Source organism: Eleutherodactylus coqui, chromosome 9, assembly GCF_035609145.1.
Source record: "Eleutherodactylus coqui strain aEleCoq1 chromosome 9, aEleCoq1.hap1, whole genome shotgun sequence".
Classification (NCBI taxonomy): Eukaryota; Metazoa; Chordata; class Amphibia; order Anura; family Eleutherodactylidae; genus Eleutherodactylus; species Eleutherodactylus coqui.
Window position 1 is genome coordinate 161,873,718 of NC_089845.1, and position 16,520 is coordinate 161,890,237.

The 16,520-nt window shown below is 46.9% G+C and overlaps 1 protein-coding gene across 1 annotated transcript in view; it reads left to right on the forward strand.

Annotated features, from left to right (window-relative positions):
• TRAPPC9 (trafficking protein particle complex subunit 9) overlaps positions 1–16,520 on the forward strand; it is a 508,413-nt gene that overhangs the window by 242,315 nt on the left and 249,578 nt on the right. The window contains exon 20 of the mRNA XM_066578762.1: positions 7,594–7,746. Within this exon, the coding sequence (XP_066434859.1) occupies positions 7,594–7,746 (153 nt within the window). The remainder of the gene's footprint in view (positions 1–7,593; positions 7,747–16,520) is intronic.

Here is a 16,520-nt window from a genome sequence, read left to right on the forward strand (position 1 = left end):
GTTTCTACGGCGCACAAATTGCAACAAAAACGACGTGATAGTTTCATTCTATGGGTCAGTACGATTGCTACGATACCAAACTTGTGTAGTATTTTTTTTGCTGTAGTACTTGTATTTATTTTTTTTTAAGATCTTTAATTTTTTTCAATTATTTTCTGCGGTCATTTTGTGCGCGCAATACCTTTTTTATTTTTTCGTCTACGTAGTTGTGCAAGGGCTCATTTTTTGCGGGATGTCCTGTAGTTTCCGTTAGTATCAATTTGGAATACATACGACTTTTTGATCTCTTTTTATTGCGTTTTTTCTGGGAGACAGGGCAACTAAAAAAGTGTATTTCTGGCGTTCTTTATTTTTTTTCCAGACGACGTTCACCGTGCGGGAAAAATAATGCACTACTTTGATAGATCGGACTTTTACGTACGCGGCGATATCAAATACATATTTTTATTATTTTGATTTTTTAATAATGGATATGGCAAAAGGGTGGTGATTTAAACTTTTATAACTTTTTTTTTTTTAACAATTAAAAAAACTTTATTGATCTTTTTTCTTACTTTACTTTGAGGTCCCCCTGGGGGACTTTAATATGCAATGCTTTGATCGCTCCTGCAGTATGACGTAATGCTGTAACATTACGTCATACTGCTTTATTACAGGCAGTCTGCTAAGGCAGCCCTGCTTAGGCCCCCGGCTGCCATGACACCTGCACAGCTCCCCCGATCTCACCGCGCGGGCCGCCGGGGGGGGGGGGGGGGGGGGCGTGCGGGACCCCAAAACAGCATTCGGGGGATTTAAATGCCGCTGTCAGAATTGACAGCGGCATTTAAAGGGTTAATAGCCGCGAACGGCTGAGCGCAGCTATTGCCCGCGGGTGTCAGCTGTAATAAAAAGCTGATGCCCGCGATGTATGGAGGGAGATAGCGGCGCCACCTCCCTCCATACACGTCCTGCAACAGCAGGACGTAGTTTTACGATAGGGCTGTCACTAAGGGGTTAAAGCTCCATCTCTGGACCTTCTTGGCTCTCGTGCCATAACAGCGTACGGTTTAGCAGTCAGTATGCCGGTTGGAGGAGTTTATTTTATTAAAGAGGCCGTTGAGGAACACTCTTTATCTTCGCCCTGTTTGTATGGAGCTGGCTGCAGTAATGCTTGAGAAAATCAATAGAGAATAAATGGCAGTATATGAAGGTAATGCCAAGAGCGCCCGGCGCTGAGTCACGCTGCATCCCGGCTCTCTGACTCACCTGAAACCTGATTGAGTTGCAAATTTTCTTATATTTTTAAAAGGAAAAAACAAAAAATATCTGATTTGAGTTCTGTATTAAGAGGGATTAAGCGACGTTTTGCGTATAATGTGGATAGATGCTAGATATTAGGAATGGCCAAATAAGAAATTGCTCCTGATAACCTTAGCATTTTAATCAGATAAGGGTCTCCAGTTTGTACCGGGGTCCCTTTTAACATGTAGTTCATCGTCTCGAGGACCAGAATCAAGGTTTTTATGGTGCCTCCTATCATCACCCATACCTTTGGATTGTATACCATGAGGATCCGAGGTGTACCCGCAGTTTTCTCAATGGCTTTGTCATGTGAAGGCAACCTCTGCCCTATTAAGGCTTATGGGCATCATATAGATGAGCTGCCTGCTTTGGACCAGAAAAAAAGTCACTCTGGCCTAATTGTGACCTACATTGATACCGTAGCGCGTACTATAGTGATCAGTAAACGGACGAGATCATATTGCAGAGCGAAGGTCAAGGCACAGAATTCTTGTGTTCCGCTATAACGTAGGTTTAGACTTTAGTCCTCACATGCCTTTTTGCGTTTCAAATGACCAAAGAATGGCATGGCTGGTGATCAGAGTAGGAGTTTCGGCATCATCCAATGGAAGGTCGATATGTCATCTGTTTTTGGATTCTATAAGAAAGCTTCGAACATTCCAGGTCCAAATTTGTGTTATTGGTTTAGCAGTAGAGATGAGCGAACGTACTCGGTTTGGGTGTTTTTGGACCCGAGCACCGCTTTTTCCGAGTAACTGCCTACTCGGGCGAAAAGATTCGGGGGGCACGCGGGGGGTTGCAGAGGGGAGTGGGGGGAGAGAGAGAGAGAGAGAGAGCTATCCCCCGCTCCACCACGCCGCCCACCGAATCTTTTCGTCCGAGTAGTCAGTTACTCGGAAAAAGCGGTGCTCGGGTCCAAAAACACCCGAACTGAGTACGTTCGCTCATCTCTATTTAGCAGTGAAGTAGACTCCCTACCTTAAGTGACAAAGAGTCTTTGGACAACTTTATTCTGCCACATGTTGGCCGTTCACATTACATGGCGGCTCCAGATCTCCAGAAGAGATTATCTCTCATAGAGTGTTATCCTCAGCTGGAGGCCCCCCTCCCCCCTCCCTCCCCACTTCCCCTCCCCCCAACCCCCTCCTTCCCCCAACCCCCTCTCCCTCCCACACACACACACACCTCCTTTGATGCCCATGTTCTTTAAAGTGGTATTCTATATTATCCTATATCAACGTGTTTTAAATTGCAAAACCGTGCCCCCACCCATAAGACGTTTATTTCCAAATGCTCCGTTCTCCAGATATTGTAGCTATTGATTCCTCTGTGCTCTGGTTGGTTGTTGCTCATTGTCAGGAAAACAGACCCAGTCTTCTATGGGAATTATACACACAATGGTAGCTGTTGGCCGAGCTGAGACCCCAAACACCAGAGTTAGATGAACGAAGTGCACAAGTACCCGCCGCCTCCTCTGCTATCACTGTCCGAAGTAGAGCTGGTCTGTTCCCAACAAGCCGTGAACAACCAAAGGAGAGAGGAATCAATATCTGCAATATCTGGAGAATGGAGCATTCTAGAAAGAAGCATCTTAAGGGTGGAGTCATTGTTTTGTGATTTCAAGGACATTGAAATAGGATTCCCAAGATGGGAATACCCCTGTATTGTTCATTGATTTCAATGATAGTTGTCCAATTCTTAATTTCCCCTGTGGTGATGCTGTTGAAAAGCAGAACACTTGCAGCTTGTTTCCTGCACAGCTGATCACTTGGAGGCGAAGCAGCAGAACACCTTGTGAACATTTTATTGTTGGGTGACACTTCTAACTAAAAGAGATTGCCCTAATTTGCACACCCCTTTGAAGGCATTGTCGCACATCTAGCTGTTTTGCTACAGGAAGCAGACAGCTCTGTACATTGTGTAGTGGTCCAGGTTGGTACCGCAGTCTGAGTCCTATTAAAGTAAATGTGACTCAGCCTGTAGTGCCAACCTGGGCCACTGCACAATGTATGGAGCTGTCTGCTTCCTGCAGCAAAACGACTAGACGAGGGGAAACCCTTTAACTGGTACTGGAAGGTTCCTGGTTTCCAAGTATAAATGTCTATCATGTCCTGCACCATCACATCCTGCGTGTATTGGGTGTTTTCTTGCTGTGCTAGTAATGGGGCTCCCTGATACGATGTGTGACCCCAGGACTGATCTGGTGTGAATTATCCTGAATATATAATACAGTGTCCGTCCTTCTGCGGTTTATCTGGATTCTGCAGCAGTAAATCGCTCGCCACTTCTCCTTCCTGAATCTTCACGGCTCGCTATTGCTTTGCCATTTGGGGCATTGATCGAGGAGCCCGTGACTGATCGATAATGAGCTGCTATTATAAATCTCATGCTTTATTTAGCATCCATCGGGAGAGTCAGGAGGCGGCTCATTAAATGAGAAATCACTCACGCTAATACCGGCAGCTTCTCACCCAACACAGTGTGCTAAAGATCGTACGGCGTGTGCGTCACAGAGGCGAACCGAGGGTCGGGGGGCTACTGGTTGTTACGGCCAGGCACGCTCTACAGTAGGGAGGGCGCACTCATTTCCACTGAGGGTCACATCGGCATTATGGTTGCTTTCAAAGAGCCGTTTTTAAGGGCTCGTTTGCACAGGCGTATTTGCGGTCTATAGGATGCACGTAAATATGGATAAGCTTAATGCCATTGATTTACATCGGGGTATTCGGATATTCGGACAAGCTTTTTTCATTCATGGATTTTATGAGCGTGAAAAAAATGGCAGCGCGCCCCATTTTGGTCCATATTACGGTCTGAAACTGCCCATTAAAGTCCAGTGGGATCACATAAATATGCACAATACATGTGTATTCGCTGGACATTTAACTGCATCCGCCTGGGTGAATGAGCCCTAAATGTACCCACTCCTCACCATGAGTCTGGCGCTCTCTGCACTATGATGGGGTTCCTCCCCTTCCACCTCTTTAGCAGCAGCTTCCTACCTTGGCGGGTGGCTAGGGTGCCCGGGCTGGGGCTCGGAGCTGTGCCACCACCTGGGAGCTGCTGAACAGAGCTGCGTGAAGCCTTGCTGTGGGGTAAAGTTCGGGCTAAATGGATTAAGTAAGTGATGGCTATCGGTTTGGTGGGAAGCACTTTGTCACGAAGTACTGTAGGCACTGAATGGATGCATTATTTTATCAGGGTAAAGCTGTCTGAGCGATGTCTGACGATGGCGGACAAAGTATGGCAAGGTGGAGGATTTATATATCGTAGCAATGAATGGCACTACTTTAGTGTTGTGTTTATGCGCTATATGCTACTAGTATTAATGTGTGCATCATGACACTGCCCCGCGCTGCAGCGCCCGAGACAGGAGGCCCACGCTGAGGAGCTGGCGGGGTAGAGGTAGCACTTGTCACGGTGGCTCTACCTGACTTCTCCATGGAGGGACGCATGGAACCACGGCCAAGTAACCGCTATGCCTCTTCCAGGCAACGCCTGGTGGCGGCTGCCTGAATAATTGTACTGGACGTGAAGCTGTCACGCGTGACGCTACCATTCCTTTCACACCGGCAAATCTCCGGCGGTAGAAATAATTAGAGTCCACACACTGATAAACTTGCAAACCTCAATCACTGGGAACGGACAGTGACTAGAAACTTTACTGTGTGCTTGAAGAAATACAGCTTACTCGCACGTGCAGGAAGGACAGTGTTTCAGTAGATGGTCAGGGAGGAGAACACAGGATGACACCGGGTCTACAGTCTGTTATCTGTGGTGCTCCGCTCCTGGACAGACACACTCCGGGACTCTGAATAACACTCCACTGACACTCACTCAGTTTGTAGAACACTGCAGGATGGACTCCTTCACTCCTTGCACTCCGCAGAGGTGGTTCCTAGAATGGTGGTAATCTGGATACCTCTCCTCCGCTTCCATTACTTACGCATGAGGGTTGAAGGTACCCCCAATGTGGCCGGCACTCTCACTCCTCTCTGTCGTTGAAGTAGAAAAACCCCACCTTGATCTTAATCACTCATACTTATGGAGTGTAGACATCACATGACTAGACAGAACTGTTACTTTCCCAGACATATCCCAGCCACTTTCAGACATTAACCTCTTGCATGCTGCAGCTGGGCAATTCACATAACAGCAGACAAGACACTTTGCACAGTGCATCCACATAAAATGCATGACATGTATGACAATTATGGAGGGGCCAGATATATAGACTTCGGGCATCTACACCCGCTGCAAGGCTATTTCTAGATAATGCTTACATTATTTATCTGGGTACTGTATGCAATGAATTACTCCAGGCTCCGTGGCACTATAACAGTACACACTCAATTACCCCTTTATTAGAACCACCAACCCCTTTATTAGAGCTCCCGGACCTTTATTAGAGCCCCATCTCTCATGATTAGCGCTTCCCCGTATGGTAATTCTCCCCGTGACCCCGGAGTGCAGAATAAAATCACGTGACAAGTTTTCCGCGGATCAGTTTCAGTGTAAATCCACATTAGATGGGAAAATCCAGCGATCGGAGCGACTTCCAACGAGGCCGGTCATCGATGCTAGACTAGCCAGGGCTTCACTGCCAACCGCGGGGGGGTTTCTCATGTAACGGTGTAGAGAGTATATAGAGAATGGCGTGATCAAGGAAAACATTCAGTGAAAGAAGATCTTGGGGATGGAAGCAACTCATCACTGAAAGGGGTCAGAGGAGGATGTCCGGAATCAGTCAGATGACTACAACGCTGCAGCTCCAACTAACATGTCCGAACACACGGCTCACCGTTCCTCCGCACGGGTCAGCCCTACTAGCAGACGACCAGTTCCAGCGCCATTGTGTCTAAGAGAAACAGAAAACCCCATTCAGTCCGTATATCGTTTCAACCACATTGGCTGCTCTAACATATTTCCTAATAAGTACCACCATGTAGCGCTGAACTTATGTAATAGATCATGAATTTAGGAATTTATGTTGCACTTTTTTCTTTCTAATTAAACTTTCTGTAAGTTGTGTAATTTGTTGCCAGACCGGGATCTGCAGGCAGAGAGTCGCACCGGAGGTCTAAATTAATTTTTAATTTCTTGTTTTATTATCTTGTTCGCTGCATTCTGTGTTTGCAGAAGTCGGTCCGCAGACAAACATCATGTTATGTGGTTTAATTATCTTTTAATTGCTCGTTAAACATTGCAAGGATGGACGATAACACTTTTAACATTCGCCGGCTGCCATCCTCGCCTCGCCTGCCCTAATTGTTGTACAAATAGACTTTTATGATTTTAGTACAATTCATTTATTAAGTTGTGGTCCATTGATTTTTAGTGTTTTTTATGTATGATTAAAGGAGTGTTAATAAAAACAGCCGTTTTCTTCCAGCCACACACGTCCCCAGGAAATGTCTGGTATTGCCGCCTAGCCCTCTTTACTTCAGTCTAACCGAGCTGCAGTACCAGATGCTACCCATAGACAAAGAAAAGAGATATAAAATGGGACCAAGGCTGAGACCTTGTTGGGTAGCCAACAGCTGTAAGACATTAGCCAAGCAGAACCTAGTATGCAGTAGAGCAGCAGTAGTCAGGAGAGTTGTCGGACAAGCCAAGGTTCATCAAAGGGGTTTTCTGAACCAAATACATTTTTTTCTGAGTAAAGTCTATTCCTGCTGTTCCAGTGCCACCGCTTCTGCCCTCACCACCGATCTTGTTTGCATTGGCTGCAGCGGTGACTTTCCGTACATACGTGACCACTGCAGTCAGTTACTTTCTTGCACACAGAGACGTCACTGCAGTTGGTCAGCAATGACCGGCAGTGAGCACATGAGTGGTGGAATGGCAGTGAGCACAGGAGTGGTGGACCGGCGGGTGATCGAAAGGATGAATATGGCTTAGGTGGTATTTTTTTGACAATTTTCCACACTTGGTCAATTTTCTTTTTCCAACGCCGAAAACCCTTTTTAGCAGGGTTGGTTACGTTGTGCACTGTGAACTGGGTGAAAACAGGAGTCAAATAACGATGCAGGGAAAGTCAACAAAGAGTACAAAACATTATAACCAGCACTGAGGTCTGCGCTTATGAAGCCTAAATGATCTGCCCTCGACAGAGGCTTAAGCCTAAAATTGGATGTGGTGTGGACGAAGTGGTAGGACCTAGCCCCCTGGGGCCCCATTGCGTGCTATAGACCCTTGGTCCTTCTGTAACCTGTTTATCCGAATGGAGTAAAATGACCAGAAAAATCAAAAAGTTGATAGACTACATCTCTGTGACTTCCTGTTAACACTTCCTCCCATGTTTCTCCTTAGGATGGCCATCCAGGTGGATAAGTTCAACTTTGAGAACCTCTCTGAGCCTTCAGGGGACAACATCCAGTTTGCCAACCCGAAGGAGGTGGAGGAAGAGAGGCAGCAAGCGAAGGGTTTGGAGATCAACAACAAGCTGGACATCCGCTGGAAGATCATATCCTTTCCTTCGTCAGTGCACTGGGTCAGGGTTTGTGTTCTAGTAACTTGACCATCATCCATCTGATGTAGAACCACTGTGACGTAAGGTAATCCTCTTGGATAAGGGCTTACCATCTGACCATAATGCTCTGTTATGGATTTGCCTTGGTTTTGGAGAAAACCACACTGAGAACCTCGTGATCTATTTGTGGTTTCTGTAGTAGCGGTATAAATTCCAGTTGACCTTGGCAAGCAATTTTTTTCATTATGGCTTTGACACATTGGAAATAGAAGAGAATAAAAACAACTAAAACATAGGGTTTTATAGGACTTTTCCTTTTGATGACCTGTTTTGTGATCCCTGCCAATCAGCTGATTTCCGGCCTTATGTCAGCACAGGCAGTGCTGGAAGTGAATAGCGCTATTTGTATTGCAGTGGCACAGTTTGGTACTACAGGCACAGCTACCCATGAATTCAGTGCAATACTAACCCAGGCCACTGCAATACATGCAACACTGTTTGCTTCTGGCACTGTCTATATTGACAGCAGGTTGGGGAATCAGCTGATTGGTGGGGATTGAGAGCAGCAACCCTGGCCAATCAACTATCGGTGAGCTATCCTTAGGATAGGTCATCATATTTAAAGTCCTCAAATTCCAGGATCACCCGTTAATTATAAATCTTTTGTCATTTTGCATCTTCAGCTTCTATACAGACCTATGTGTCTCCATGGTTACAGACTACAAAAATACCTGTGTAGTCTGATCTTGCAGTTATATTGCAATCTCTATGTTCCCTACTTTGCTCTTCCAAATGTGTACTACCCAATGCACACTGAGAACTGGTGGTGCAGTGATAATCTAAGACACTGCACACTACTTGATTGGCCAGCTCTGCTCACGTGACCAGCGCCAGCCAATCAGAGCAGCATGAGGTGCCTAGGACTACTGATTCACAGTGTGCATTGGTAATGACAGCAGCAGGGCCGCCATCTCAGAAGGCAAACTAGGGGGGACAAGGACACAAAGTAAGAGTGCCAGATGATATTACTCCACCCTCCGGTTCCAGGATGTAACCAATAGCCTGTGCATTTGGTAGGTGAGGAAAATTAGAAAACAGATGGATGACATTGCGATCTGTTTTTACCCGAGACACTCAGGTCTGCATGGAGCTATAGACGGAAAATTGGAGGTTTCTAATTAAAGGCATTGTCCAGGATTAGAATTACATGAGCACTTTCTTTCAGAAATAGCGCCACACCTGACTATGGGCATGTTTGGTATTGCAGCTCAGCTTCATTGAAGTGAATAAGGTTGAACTGCCATACCAACTTGTCGCCAGATGTGGTGCTGTTTTTGGAAGACAACCTTTTTAATACTACTTACAAACGTAATATTATTGCAGATGCTTTGGAACAATTACATTGGTTACTAAGGTAGACCTTCCCTTTAAAGAAGCCATGGCCACTGTTAAAGGGGTTTTACCACCAACGCGATAAGGAATAAATGTCTGACCACTGGGGACTCTAGCGATCCCAAGAATTGCGCCTCTGTGAATGGAGATGCAGTGCGCATGCGTGACCACCTCTTCTGTGGGAGATTGCTGAGCGCCCCGATCTTCTCCTTGAGCATGCGTGATGCCGTTCCATTCATTGGGGCAGTTCTTGAGATTGCTGGGTGTCCCAGCGGCCGGACTACCAGCGATCAGACACTTCTTTCTTATCCTGTGGAAGTGAGATAAATGTCTTTAATGGGAAGACCCCTTACAGGTGAAGCAGTGGCAACAATCCTCCACCTGTATTGTATCGTCACGGTAAGACCACACTCACAGCTGCTGGCGTGGATTTCTACCACGATCGCATCGAAACCCGTGTTAGACATGGATCTGCATTCATAGACGCTGCGGATCCACACGTGTATTTTCTGAGAGACGCCACCCCACGTAGAGACGCCACCCCACGTAGAGACGCCACCCCACGTAGAGACGCCGCCCCACGTGGAGACGCCGCCCCACGTGGAGACGCCGCCCCACGTGGAGACGCCGCCCCACGTGGAGACGCCGCCCCACGTGGAGACGCCGCCCCACGTGGAGACGCCGCCCCACGTGGAGACGCCGCCCCACGTGGAGACGCCGCCCCACGTAGAGACGCCGCCCCACGTAGAGACGCCGCCCCACGTAGAGACGCCACCCCACGTAGAGACGCCGCGCCATTTTATTTTATTTTGCAGTGCGGATTTAAAGTCTTGGAATGCCGTCTCTACGGTGCAGCCTACCATGAGCAGTAATGGCGTGCTCAGGGCTCCTTCATATCAAAGTTTTGCCTTTCTAATGGATGTATATTTTTTAGACGACACTGATAGAAAAACTGATTTCAAACTAAATTAAATGGAACCCATAGGATCTGGTGGACAGATGTGCTAAAAAACGGAGCATTTCTATGGGTTTACTTTTCATTCCATCTTGACAGATCCGTGTCGTCGTCCTTTGTCTCTTTCCCCTGTAAGCACGCTCACGTAAAGACGGGCAGCAAAAACGGAATTTACCAAAAATATTCCCTTCCAGTTCCGTCACCCGTTGACTATAATGTGTATGAAAAAATGGGGAAAAGCATTGCGATCTGCGCCATTACTTTTGTTAAAAACAGAAGGCCAACTGACGGCGAGGAACTGAACTGAGCAAACCGGCAGCTCAGGAGATCCCACTGGAAGCGGGAGAAGTAAAACAACCTCTTTTGTGATTCGCTGATGGAACAGAAGAATAAAGATCCAACCCCCTGATGTGAAGGAGCCTTTATATGCGCAGATCTGATGCGGATTCAGTACAGATTCCTCAGTGAATCTCGCCATGTGAACATGGCCCTGTGGTACAGCTACTCCATGCTGGTACTTGTGGAAGTACCCTAAACCACCTGCCACGTGGGTACGTTGGGCCCTGGCACCACCTCACATCAGATGGATATTTACGGCGTTGTATACCTCTGCGCTCGTTCAGCGCGGTTTTGTCCTTACTTACAGTGATGCAGAAGTATTTTCATATTCCCCATGTTGAAACCGTGATCCAAGTGCCAGAATCCATCTAAGGGCCCTTCTATGGTTGTCGGGCGAAGGAGTCTGACGGGCATCCCGGCTATAATCGTTCTTGTGCTTTTACACGGGAGCGATCACCGATCAGTGAATGGAGGCGGAGCGGTCGGGGGTCATTCTGCCCGCCTCTATTCACAGCAAGCAGGTAGTCATTCATGGATCAGCGATTGACTGTTTGCGCAGGTTGATCGTCATCCAGTTTTTATGCCCGCCTAAACAGAATGGTGAGCGATAAGCAAACGAACTGAACGATGATCATTCAGAATCCCGTGAGAACCCGAACGATTATCGTTCCGTGTAAAAGGGCCCTGAGACGTGTATAATCCACTTTGTGTCTGTTTACATTGTAGAGTGCACAGTGTTACCTTCTCCAAGCTGAGACCCTTTACACTTAGCGATTATTTCTATGTTGCGCCATTTTCAGTCAAGTCATAGACAAGCGGCTACACGCCAATCCAAGCAGCGTCGGCATGATAAACAATCCTTTTTCATATACAGCGTATCATTAAACGTTCCCGTCCTCCTCCAGCTGCGCTGCTGCTCGCTCGCCCCGCATGATCCACGCAGAGAAAAACACAGCCTGCCGCATCAAACGGGTTTATTACAGAACAACAGGCTCCGAATTGCATCGGGGGAGCGCAGAGCAGAAAGGCCATCCTCTGCATCAAGCCGCTATTCACATTGTAATCAGTCTAGTTTGCTCACCAAGGCCTCTGGGGGACGCCGGCGTCTGCGGCTCCATCCCTCGGCGCTTCCTTTGAGCAATTTAAAGTAGGAAAAAAACCCAAATTGTCCTCCTTTTTAGTCTGCGGCGAGGGACGGGCGCATTGTTCTATTCCCCGTGTTATTGGCCGGGTCAGCGCTGCCTTCTAAAGGCGCCGGCTGATTGAAATAAATTTCCATACGTTTTTCCACTTGACACGGAGCAGTTTGATTAACCTCTTCGAACACTTCTGAAGGGAAGAAACTTCTCTGGGAGGAAGACTTTTTTTTTTTACGGGAAAAGCGAAGGGAAGGAAGACTCTTCTACGGTCTTTTTTTCTGTTCGCTCAGGTAAGAATATTCTAGGGAACGCAAAGAAAAGCTCCACCCCTTTCTGCCGCCGCACTTTTTTTTTTCCATTTTCATTTTTTTATCTGCACTTTAAAAAAAAATCGTAAGACGGGCCTGGATGTCTAGAGTAATCCATGTAATATCACTGACTACTTCAGGAGGGTCGGTGATTCTGGGATTATTCTGATTGCCAAATTGGAGTCAGGAAGGAATTTTTTCCCCTTAAGGACCAGGCACGTTAGATATACAGAACTTGGTCCTGGGCTTTAATTCCGGACGATAGCAAAAGTACGATGTGGGATTAAAGCCTCTGTTCCTGCAGTTAAACAGGAGCAGGTCGGGTTCTCAGCTGTCAGCCACAGCCGAGGACCCAGAGGAGAAGGGAGAATTGTTTTTTAACCGCTTCTGCCTCTCTCTTTCCCGGATACACAGCGTTCAAGGAGCTCTATGTACTATGAAGTGAAAGTGTTTCTTCTACTACGCGACCCAGCAATCACTTTACCGCCGGGTGCCCCTTTCACAGCAGAGCTGCAGGGTCCTTGCAGACCCAGATCAGCTCTACCAGGGACCACTGTCACTACAGGGTGATGTTTTTCCCTCTAACTGGGGCTCTTATGGATGACCCAGCTACAGTGGAAAAGTATGAAATTTACAATGTGAATGACCCCCAGAGGTCTTATATGCAGCTGTATGAAGAGGTCATGGCGCTCAGCTGAGGATGGGGCATCAACATCCATGTCTTGGAAAACCACCTTAGTTACGCCGCGCCCAGACGGCTATGTCAGGGTTTCCCACAGCTCCTCTTCTCCCGTACGCGGTCATTCTTCCCACCATGCAGGGTTTCCTTGTATGAACTGATCCGACTACAGCTGGAGTTAGGTGCTGCCAGAAGAAGCTTCCGGGAGATGCTGCTTCTTCAGGCAGACTTTTCTTCTCATCATCTTGAACATTTTGGTGCATGAAGGAGGCTCGTCTCATCTGAGCGTTCCTTTTCATGTTACATCGCAGCTTTTATAGGGTTAGACGCAGATGGACAAAACATTTTTTCCAGCAGCCCGAGTGTGGTGCAATAACACAAACCATCCGTAGTCATGGCCAGCCTGCGCTAAATGTGACTCATGCAGTTGCACAGGCACTGGCCGTCCGCTTGTAGGGTGGGTACCAAGCAGATGTAGGCTGGGGGGTATGCATCTTATATATCTGCCTGCCCAGATGATCTTCTTCCTCCATGTGGCAGTGTCTTGTGGAGCTACATGAATTATCATCCTCCTGTCTCTGTCTCGTCCCCTCTAATGTCTGAGGCATCGCTGTCAGCCCATCGCTACTGTATTTATATTGTAAGCTTGGTTTTGGTGCTGTATACATGTACTAAGCTTGGTTCTGGTATTGTATCTATGCACTAAAGTTGATTTGTGCTGTACTTATGTTATGAGCTTGGTTCTGGTGCTGTATTTAGGCATGGAGCTGTTTTGTTGTGAGTATTTTGCCATTCTGCTGACAGACTGTCCTATCAATGCTATATATTTATATTTATTTGTATGACGAGGGGGGGGGCAAAAAAATTCTGCACAGAGTGCCATCTAAACTGCGGCTGGCAATGCCCATAGTTACCCATCCTTCTGTCACTCCAAATCCGCCGATTCTCTGTCCCCTATTAGTCTTCACTTCCATCTGCGGAGTGATAATCTCCCGATATGTGACTATTGTAGCAAGTCACTACTAAAGAGACTGTTCATTGGCTGGAGGTGATCACATGTCTTTGGTATCAGGGACTCATTACTGGCTCACTGAAGCAGGAAGTGTAGACCGCTGGGGAACCGGCGAGGGATCGGGGGACTGAGAATGGCTTTATTTCATGCTAATCCACCACTCTTGCCCCCCCCCCAAATAACCACCCCAATCAGTGTACCTGCAATGTATTGTTAAATGGATATTGCAATCAGTGATGAGAAATATTTATATTCTCTGCAAACAGTTTTAATCTCTGATTTGTAATTTGCAGCAATTTGTGACTTATCTCCATGACAAATGGATTGAATATTACAAGCTGCAGCGCTGTTCGACGCCTCGGTCCCTTGTAGCTCGCACATATACGAACATTGAAATTAGTGAAGCTGCGGGCCCAAGAGGTCCTACATAATGTCTGACCAGCGAACTTGTGGTTACAACTGCCATTACAATGTTGGGCTGAACACCAACTTAGCCGACGGTCATTTCTCCCGACTCCCCCATACATCAGTCAAAGCTTCACAAGCCAAGCGTTCATGCGTTTTCAATGGAGAGATGGGAATACCGCACAGACTACTGTGGTAGATGATAAGAAAGGATCAGCTGAGCCCACGCCATCCACAGAGGGAGCTGACCTCCCAGGGCAACAGCAGGGATCTGTGAGAAGACCGATCCCCGTTGTTATTCCCTTATATGCCCCGATCTATGTTGATCATGTAAAGGGTTCACAGAAGGAGGTACCTCCCTCAGTGGTCATTGGCCCGCCATCGTGTAATCGTGGAGGGCTGATGGGTTGCCATGGCACTGGCATCTGAGTTTGCATGGCCTGCGATCACTATGATTAGCGATACTGTATTAATAAATTAACCATAGGATTGCTGGCTGAAATCCCCCACAAGAATATAAAAAATAGTTTAATATAAAGAATCCCCCACAGGGCTCGGTCCATTAAAAAAAGATTAAAAAGTTATGGGACTTTTCCAATTCCAATAAAAGGGTTTTTATCATGTAAATTAGGCTGCATCATTAATGCTGGAAAAAAGAAAACCTGCAAGAACCATGGCAGAATTAATGTGTTCTTCTTCTCCCTGCCCTCCTAAAAAAGTTAAGCCCCATTTCAATGGGACGACTATCGTGCAAACGATGCCCGACACTCGACCCCCCCAATTACCTGCTCCCTGTGCTTTTGCACTGGAGTGAGTATCGTTGCTTCACAGCAGGGCAGCTGCAGGACATTTCACTCCTCGCTCTCCCCCACCCCTCTCCATTCACTCACATAGCGGCTGTTCAGTAGTGAACGGACGCTATTTACACTAAACGATCAGCAATCTGCTCATCGTCCATCGTTTATGCTGCATAAAATCATGAACGATGAGCGTAAATGGCAGCCGTTCAGTACTGAATGGCCACTATGTTAATGAATGGAGAGGGACGGGGGAGCGAGCAGAGAAATCCCCTCCAGCCGCCCCGCTGTGAAGCAACAATACCAGCTCCTGTGCAAAAGCACAGGATGAGTAAATGCGGGGTCGAGTGTCGGGCATCGTTTGCCCAACAGTCGTCCTATCTAAATGGGGCTTTATGCAATACATTATATGGTTCAAATGAAAATTAAGCAAGCCCCCAGATGGCCATGGGGACAGAAGAATAAAGAGTTATGGCTTTTGAATAGTGGAGTCACTTGATGTCGTTTAAAAAAAAAAATCATCATGTCTTTAGGTTCAAATAGTCCGTGTCATTAAGAGGTTAAATCCAACATGCCTGATCATTCTTTACCCTGCCATCTGCCATCAGGGGAGAGTTGGACACCTTCTTCATACCTATTAAATAGTTGATCGTTCCCTTCCTAAATTGGCTTCTTCAGCTGATATTCAGCTATTGTGTATGGGAACCTTAAGGCCTCATGTCCACGGGGAAAATCAGATCCGCTGCGGATTTGTAACGCGGATTTGGGCTGCAGATGCAGTGCGGATGCACTGTAATTGTCTTTTATTTTTATGCGGGAGATCAATTGAGCTATGTGCTCTATGAGCTCCCGCACGCGTGATCCGCACTAAAATGGAGCATGTCCATTTTTTTTCATGCTCCAGAAATTTTTTAATTACCATCCGCGGGTATTTATCTACCCGCAGGTGGTCAATGCATTGCTATGGGGAGCGGATCCGCGTGCGGGAAAAACGCTGCAGATTTCAATTCTTATTCTCCCCGTGGACATGAGGCCTAAGGATCTTTGGGAAGAAAGGCTTGGGTGATTATTTCAGATTTTCCGTTGGATTATAGGACAAGATGGCACTCCGCCTCCAGGAATGAAGTCCTATCCTGAATGATCCCTACTCCTCTGTTCCCTACTACTTTGATGAGATTCCAGTTGATCATGAGGCTTGTAGGGCCAATTCTGTATGAGTTGGTGATCAATAAGCCGGCGGTAGGATGATGTTCCTCAGGTTTCTGGTTTTAGCTGGAGTCGGGCTCTGAGATGTCTTGTTGTTTGTCCCTCGATGGACTTCAGAGTGTAGATCTTACATTCATCCTCTTCATACGCCATGATAAGTCAGCGTTTGCTACGGGTGGATGTACAACCGTTCTTCAGGCGACACTTTTGAGTTGCTTACCCTCTTTAGGGTGCGTGCACGCAGGCCTGCTGGGATGCCGCACATTGACCTGGCCAATTCGCGTTTTAAAATCTGACAAAAATAGGGCAAGCTGCAATTTTTTGACTTGGACTACATGAGACGAGAAAAAAAAAGCCCCGTGTATACACCCTCTCAAATGAAGGGGCGCTCGTTATGTGCGATTTTCGGACAGATTTTTATAAATTAAAATCAATGGGAGCGATGTGCAGCTCTTACATTTCCTAGGACCATAGCAGAACAGTAGCCGTGCCCGGACTTTTCAGTCACCCAAAAAGATATTTGAGACTATGCCCC